This window comes from Coregonus lavaretus, assembly GCF_964263955.1.
Source record: "Coregonus lavaretus genome assembly, chromosome: 14".
Classification (NCBI taxonomy): domain Eukaryota; kingdom Metazoa; phylum Chordata; class Actinopteri; order Salmoniformes; family Salmonidae; genus Coregonus; species Coregonus lavaretus.
Window position 1 is genome coordinate 38519696 of NC_140001.1, and position 8392 is coordinate 38528087.

The 8392-nt window shown below is 43.9% G+C and overlaps 1 protein-coding gene across 3 annotated transcripts; it reads left to right on the plus strand.

Moving 5' to 3' along the window:
• Positions 1-817: 817 nt before the first annotated feature.
• LOC311141620 (synaptobrevin homolog YKT6-like) lies at positions 818-6842 on the plus strand. Of its 3 annotated transcripts, none has more exons than XM_084177007.1 (8): positions 818-984; positions 1264-1471; positions 1755-1837; positions 1932-2032; positions 2196-2300; positions 2480-2545; positions 2732-2833; positions 3037-6842. In XM_084177007.1, the coding sequence occupies exons 2-8, from the start codon at positions 1368-1370 to the stop codon at positions 3070-3072; spliced, it is 597 nt and encodes a 198-aa protein (XP_084033133.1). In that variant the 5' UTR covers positions 818-984; positions 1264-1367; the 3' UTR covers positions 3073-6842. The 3 variants fall into 3 exon arrangements, with proteins under 3 accessions (XP_084033133.1, XP_084033134.1, XP_084033132.1); XM_084177008.1 differs by having other exon boundaries at positions 820-984; positions 1268-1471; XM_084177006.1 differs by having other exon boundaries at positions 837-988; positions 1268-1471.
• The last annotated feature ends 1550 nt before the right edge of the window (positions 6843-8392 follow it).

Below are 8392 nucleotides of genomic sequence, written 5' to 3' on the forward strand. Positions count from 1 at the left end.
GCCCCAGGTGAATTGGAGTTGATGACAACGCAAAGACTGTCAATAACCTACAGAACTTGAGACAAACACATGCAGTTTTAAGCCATGGAACACCTTGATTGGCCATTGAGCCACCGGCAGCTATTGCGCTCCTAATTCTGTCTGTACAAATAGTACAAATATTTCAGACACACCCCCTGATTTATAGCTCTACCACCAGCGCTTAGATTTACCATTGCATTAAGTTTGTCAAAATAGAGCCCCAAATGTTTTATATGAGGCGACAGTACAGAATGTCACATTTTATTTGAGGGTATTTTCATTTATGTCTGTTTTACCGTTTAGAAATTAAAGTACTTTTTGTATCTTGAGGCTCCCTGCCGCCTATGTTGTTGACACGTTACAATAGGCCTATAGAAAAATAAATACGTGAAAACATTAGGCATCATCATTTAGGCCAGTACCTATAGTTGACTATTTGTTATATAGTCACAAATAGATCTGTAAAATGGGTTGGGCGGCTGGGATTGTAGATAATATAGGAAATAAGAATAGCCTACCTGCTGCTGGCTGAAATTGTGAAGACTAGGCCTATGCATATATCAGTTATAAAAACAAAATATACATTGTGTCCCATGTATTTGCATTATTTTTTTATATTTTTTTCCGCTCAGCAAATATACGTAAAAAATGTTCTGACAGTAAGCCTACACGCAACACAACATTTGCTTTATTTGGCCTATGCTTACTTTTTTCATACCTCAAGCACAAGCGATCTGGAAGTAGGAAATGTACACAGAATTATGATGAGGCCGTGTTGCATTCCGGAACAATTATCCTGTGGGACATTGCTTTAATCGTGACGTGGTTGGTGTGGCTAAAAGGAAACCAACTGACCATAATACTGATAACAATAGTGAACGATCTGTAGCTAGTTATTATGGAATAATTCAGTTGGTATTTTATTCTCAACAGTTAGCAAACCGTTTAGTGCAGTCTTCTCTGGTAAGTAAGCACGACAAGGGAACTTGAGCCATCGGTGTTGGCACATAGGTTAGCTAACAACAACAATTGTGCTAACGTTAGCTAGCAAGCAAAACAGAGATATGTCGAAAACGGTATCTACATGTCGATTAACGTTAGTCTATCGTGGTAGCGTTAGCTAGTTTAGCAATCGTTTGTATTATAGAATATGTGTGTAGTAGACAGTATGCTATCTTACAGACTGTGGCTAGACGGATGGCTTGGCTCATGTGATTTGAATTTGTGTCCCTTTCTTGACAGGTAGGCATTGAGACCTCTTTGCCTTGGGGTTGTAGTAGTTGTTGATTTTAGGCTGCTGCGCTGGGACACGCCAATCATAACCCTGTGACTGTCTTTGCGTCATCATGAAGCTGTACAGCCTCAGCGTCCTCCACAAAGGAGCGACTAAATCCAACCTCCTCAAATCCGCCTATGACCTCTCCTCCTTCAGCTTCTTCCAGCGCTCCAGGTGGGTCTTCCTCTTGGCACCTGGGCTGGGGTGCATCTCAGTAGTCTAAAGGGGGTTCCTTCCCTCCATCTACACTGATCTGAAGACAGGATTTATGAAAGCAATGTGCGAAGGACTCCGACTAGGCATATACTTCACCTGTCCAGTTCTTGTACATCAGTGCAGATGAAGGCGAAGATGACACCCCTGTCAATAATAATAGCTTATCTTAAACCTGTCATGGGTTTAGACTTCATAAGAAGAACACTGTTTTCACCATTGTCTGTGTGTTTGGTTTTGGCAGTGTCCAAGAGTTCATGACCTTCACCAGCGCCTTGATTGTGGAGCGTTCTGCAGACGGCAGCCGAGCCTCAGTCAAAGAACAAGGTTAAGCCCTGATACATTGGGCTATAACATATGGGAGTTTTTTTATTTGTTATGTGAGGACACACCTATAATTCCTACCCTTTCCTCCCTCTAGGGTACCTGTGCCATGTGTATGTGAGGAATGACAGTCTGAGTGCAGTGGTGATAGCAGACAGCGAGTACCCCCAAAGAGTCGCCTTCACACTACTAGACAAAGTGGGTACACTGCAGAGAGATGCATTACCTCCTTAGCAACAAGTGAAGAATATTACTCTGGCCTGGGTCTTGTTCCTGTCAAGGTTTCTTCCAAAGTTATTGCTCCTCGCCAGGCCCTTTTGGCTTTATGTTTAATGTAATAGATTGATGTTTGATCATGCAGGTGCTAGAGGAGTTTTCCAGGCAAGTGGACAGTATAGACTGGCCATCTGGAAACCCAGACACCATCAACTACAAAGCCCTGGACATCCACCTGGCCAAATACCAGGTACACATGGCGTCCTGTCTCTAAAATAGACACATAACATACATTGCACATGTATGTACAAGTCAATTACAAAATAGATCAATAAAAGAACACTTGAATAACCAACCCTACTTTGAATCTTTCACGTTTCTTCTTGGATGATTGTGAAGGTTTGACAGAATTTGTGTTTTTTTCCTCAGAACCCCAGAGATGCAGATGCGATGACCAAAGTGCAGGCTGAGATAGACGAGACAAAAATCATTTTGGTGAGACACTTTAGTCGACGCTCCCTTACAACTCCAAAACATCTCACATAATGGGGAAACTTTAGATAAGCTCATAACATTTTCCCAGTGTAGGAAGCTTGCACTACTGCATGTCAAACACTGTTAGTGCCTGTGGTTGGTAGGATGCTGTATATGAAGTGGACTGTGCTGTGATTGTCTCTGCAGCATAACACCATGGAGTCTCTGTTGGAGAGAGGGGAGAAGCTGGATGATCTGGTACAGAAGTCTGAACACCTGGGGAACCAGTCTAAAGCCTTTTATAAGACTGTGAGTAGTGACTGTGGACTGAGCTCTCCAGTTAAAATAATCACAGCATCTTAGATTAAACATGGGCTACTTTTATCCCAACTTCATTTGCAACACTTTATCAAAACTCTTTATTAAGACTCATTTCCATTACATAGGTAGCCTTCTCAGTGTGAAATTGATATTGCTAATCAGTCACTTTGTCTTTGTTTTCTATCCAACAGGCACGGAAGCAGAACTCATGCTGTGAGGTCATGTGATGTTGCTGGACTGTCCTCTTGGACACGTCTCTCTTGGCCTTTCTACTCATTCTACAACTTCCACTCAGTCTCTGGGAGGTCGGGGGGAGTGGGTGGGATCTCTGGAATCTCTCTACATGCTGACTGGTGGGGGGGAGTTTCATCTGGAAAAAATATCATACTTATTTGCTTAATTGTAACCGCTCAAAAGGGGTTTTGAGGAGGTTCATAGCCAGCCAGGACGTGGTCAATAATCAATAACGTGTTGATGTATCTTGATGATTTGTTGTTCAAAATGTCTTAAACCGTTTCCTGAATTCAGACTGCATCAGAGTCTTAATCTGAGTTTGATCTCAGCTTTCTGGAAGTTTTGATCTTATGCTTGGCTTTAAAGAAACCCTGACAATCTCCCTCTGTGCTCAATGTAGTAACTCACAGGATCAGCTGGTGATCTCATTAAGGGATGGTAGTGACATCTTATTTCCTCTGTCCAGTAGATGACACTATTTCCTCACATTCGTAGTTCAGGTATGTTCAATTCTGTATTTAAAGGGCGTCTGTGTAGCCCGGAGTAATTCCATTTAGTGTAATGTGAGTTGAGTGAGCGAAGTGTCTATATAACTGGGACTGAGACAACAGAACTCCATGATCAAATCCTCTGAGTTTGTTTTTAAAGCTCATTTTCACAGGACATTCATTGGATTAGGTTACATATTGTTGTGTTTTGATTAAGGTTACATATTGTTGTGTTGTTGTTCTCAATATGAAGATGTGAAAACTTTGAAACATTCCCAGGTTTTTCAAATTCACAAGTTGATTGGTATTGTAGCACATGCGGATGAGCTTATGTTGAACTAAATGGCGTAGCCTCTACTTATAGAGCAGTGTGTAGTGATGTCTACAGATTCTCATTGATAGACAAAGCCTTATTCAAGTATGGGTTAGATTGAAATCCCCCTACGTATGAGTATGTGTTAGGAAAGTGTCCTATTGGAAGGGCTCCTCGACTTTGTAATCCTTCTAAAGCTTTTTGAATTTTTTTGTGTTTCTAGTCTGGACAAAGTCTTAAGACATGGCCCACGATGAAACAGCCAGGACCCACCCACCAATGGGTTCCTCATTCACAATTAGGTGTCCTGCTGCAGTCTTATGTCTGCAGCTCTGCCCCTTGTTGGCAGTGTGAACATACTACATCTGGATTGGATTTAAACTCTTTACATTTTAGTCATTTAGCAGATGCTCTTATCCAGAGCGACTTACAGTTAGTGAGTGCATACATTTTTCATACTGGCCCCCCGTTGGAAACGAACCCACAACCCTGACGCAAGCGCCATGCTCTACCAACTGAGCTACAGGAGGCTGAATGATCATGACAACACATGTTGGGTAGTTAACTTCACTTTTGGAACAAGGAAATTACCACCTGTGATTATTATTCCATATGGGGAGCAATGCTTGTAATGTTTCAGGTAGAAATGTAATGTATAGAACAGACTCGATTCCCTTTTCAGCATAACACTGAATCGTATGTGTTCTACATAAACATTTCTATCAAAGAATTCTGTTTCATTTAACAGGCTCAGCTTTGTGTGCACAACAGGCTCAGCTTTGTGTGCACAACACACTCCTCACAGACATCACTTCTTTCATTGTGATCAGTATTATAACATACACATTTGACTTTTGATGTTTTTTTTAGCAGAAATGGCTTCAGATTTTCATTGTGCTCCCAGACCCCAGCGGATGTGTTGTTGAACAAGTGAGATGAAGAGAGGCCTTTGATATTTTAGGTGTAGTATATCTTGCTGCTTTATTTTGTGTGTATGACCTGGTTGTGTGTGTGTGTGTGTGTGTATTTGTAATTGTGTTTATGTGACTGTGTGCAAAGACCTAATTAGTCTGAGACTTGAACTGCTCTTATTGCTTTGTCACAACTTCTGTGCAATAGTAGGCAGACTATATTCTCTCCATATAATGTTTTATCTTGAAACCTGTTTCTCATTTGAGTGGGGCAAACAGATTTGTAATTTGACCCCAGTGTTTCCAATGAAAGATACTTCTATGACCCTTGTACATGCTTATGATGTCCAACTCCCCAAATTATGCCGCGTACATGTGCTAGTGGGAACTCTAAAATGTCCGACTTGCTAACGTGGCACGTGTGCCAGTAAGCAAGTCGAGAGTTTCCTAGTTTCGATTAGCATGTAAATGAGCCATAAACCATGGGTGAAAGAAAACAGTTTCCTTAGAGTACCACCGTATGAGTCATAATACCCATAAAACCTAGCGGTCAAACAAGGAAATGTTTTAAAATAAGTGCTTAGTGTAGGCTTACCCTGGCATAACGTTTTGATAACCGTGTAAATCTCTAGGACAAGGTGACTTTTATCAATACATTCGCCTGTATTTACCCCCCAAAAATAACATGCTAATTATCTGCTAATGTGGCTATCATAAAGAACTACAAATGCCATGATCTGGACGAGACTGCCGAATCGAGGCAAAGGTAAGAATCTCTGGATTAACTATCTAATAATAGCTAAATTCTGTACTGAATAAATTGGCAAAATGACTTTAAATTTACAATTCTGTGAACTGTCTTGTGCAAGTTTTAAATTGACGCAATACCATTACCAAAGCTGTCGACTAGAGATGTGCAGGAGCTTGCAAGGATTTGTAGTCTTGCATAATGTCTACTTTGATGTTAATTAGCATTTTCGAATCTGAGAGTAAATGGAGCCGAATATATTGATAAGTCACCTTGTCCGAGAGAGCGATACATAGTTATCAAAACGTTATGCCAGGGTAAGCCTACACAAAACACAGCCCTTATTTTAAGTGTTTCTAAAATAACCTGTGGGAAAAATGAATGCCGGAAAAACTATTGGAACCATTTTCCTGTTAGACCGCTAGGTTTTATAGGTATTATGACACCTCCACTGTGGGGCTCTATGGGAGCTCTGAGGAATTTGCTTCTGTAAATGTTTTCAACATTGTGCTAAATACTATAACAAATGCTGTTCAAAAAGTTAAACTGCAGCTTTTTTAGTAATTTCTCCACTTTAAAATTTGTGTGGCAAAAGATGTACTGTCATGTATTTGTTAAATAGCACATCTCTTGAAATTGGAAGCAAACATTGAAACTGTATCATCTCTTTTGAAAATTAATTTTGCTTAAACTGTTTACAGAATTTCTAATCTTTCCTAGATAAAATACAACATGCCTTGAACACCTGTTTCCTGCTTATCATTGTGTTGTAAAATGTAGTGTTATAAAATGTAGAGTTGTCATTTTGTAATAAACCAAGTAACTGGGCAAGATAACAACCTATATAGCAGTGTGGAAAATGTATGCGTAATGATACATTTTAGATGGTCTTCTTTGGGATTTGGTTGGCAGATCGCATCCAACTTTTAGGTGCATACACCGCTACCTACTGTACTGGTGTGTGAGGCCATGCATGGCCTACCTACATTATATTGTAACAACCCGGTATTGTGTTCTGTGTTCGTCGGTGTGTTATTGTTCTCATGGGTGCTAGCAGGGGTTAAATATGCCAGGACAGACGGAAAGGTTGCGGGGGTATGATGGGTAATCCCGCTGGGTTTTGAAATGCATAAATAGGGGTTACTGTCTCATCTCTCTCTCTTCTGTTCGGGACCCTGATCTGCTCCTATGAGGGTGACCCTTAACTTGACATGGTATATTTGTGTACGTTCGGAATTTAGCGGTGTGGACTGTGGCCTGAACAATAGCCCAGTTTAGGAATAAACCTGTGTTCTGCCCTGCACATCTGGTGTCCGTCTCTTTTTCCTATATGACCCAGCCGGGTCATTACATTGGTGTCAGAAGTGCTTTCGAACTACGGGATAGATCGAGATTAGGCGAGTTAGCTGTTTCAGTATAGGCCGTGGTTGGCTTTAGTGTGACTCGCATCTACGGTCATGATGCTCGGGGCGAGGCGGAAAATTAAGGAAGAGTCAGACAAAGTGTCCGTTGTGGGCTCGGGGGTACCCGGTCAGGAGGGTCAGGCGGCGACTGCTGTAGAAGAGCTGGAGAGCCACATGGCGGAAGTTAAATTGTCAGTCAGCCAGATGGCAGAACTGGCGGATTTTCCTTCACACCGCTCGACCAGAGAAGACGTCACGGCGACGGGGATGTCGACGTCACCGGGTGCGGAAATGGCTGGGCCTGCTTATGTAAACAGAGATGGCAGCGCCCTATTGCCATTAGCCACGGTAGCGGCTAAACTACCAAAGTTCAATGGACAAGGTAAATGGGAAGTTTATTTCACTCAAATCTAGTTGTTGGCTAGAGCCGGGAGGTGGTCTGACGAGACGAAAGCATTACAGCTTGCCCTGAGCCTGGCAGAGGAGGCGTCGGAATGCCTGCTAATGCTAGCCCCGGACGAGAGGGGCGACTACGGTGCGCTAGTGGAGGCATTGGGGAGCCGTTTCGGCAGCACAACATGCTGCGGATTGAACTGAGTAACAAAAAGAGACTTCAGGGGGAATCATTAAAGGCATTGGCAAGTGGTATTCTGAGCCTGACCAGGCGGGCTTATGCAACTATGCCGATTGGGGTGCAAGACGAGCTGGCACGGGACAGTTTTATTAGAGCGCTCTCTTCCACCGAACTGGGTAAGCATGTTCAGATGGCGGACCCACCATCTCTGCGGGCTGCAGTGGAGATAGCCAGGAAGAGGGAGCTGATCGGGAGTGAGAGTGGAGGTTGCCAGTCAACCAGAGGTGAGAGCAGCGGCGGCCGGGGTGCCGGGGTCACCAAACCAGAGTGGGTCGACGAGTTGGGCGGTTTGGTCAAGACTGCTTCGCTTGTCATTGAGAGGGGCTCCAGGCAACGTTGCAGTGTTACCTCAACTACCATTGTCTGCTGGGTTAGTGGCCAGCCTGGCCACATTCAGCGGGAGTGTGGCAGATTCTCCCGTCACCAGGGAAACGACAGCGGGTTCTCGCACAGGGGGCAGCGCGGGCCCCCCCCCCCGCCCCCCGCCCCTGAACCCACAGTAAGCAGAAGAGGTACCCAGCAGCGCAGGCAAGAGGGTGGGGACCTGCTCCCCCAGGGTGCAGCTGCCGCCGTGTTTCCTAGTCCGGTAGTTGTGGTGGGACGTACCACCGTTGGGGACCTCTGCAATGTCAAGGTAGAGGGGGTGGAATGTTTGGCCCTGGTCGACACAGGGTGAGACTAGACATACTACCTGTTGGGGTGCGGGTGGAGCCGACCCTTGTCCAGCTACGGACTGTCACGGGGGAGCTAGCCCCCATGTTAGGGAAGTGTCAGCTGTCTGTGACTGTGGGGGGGGGAAACTGTGGGGTGTCCGGT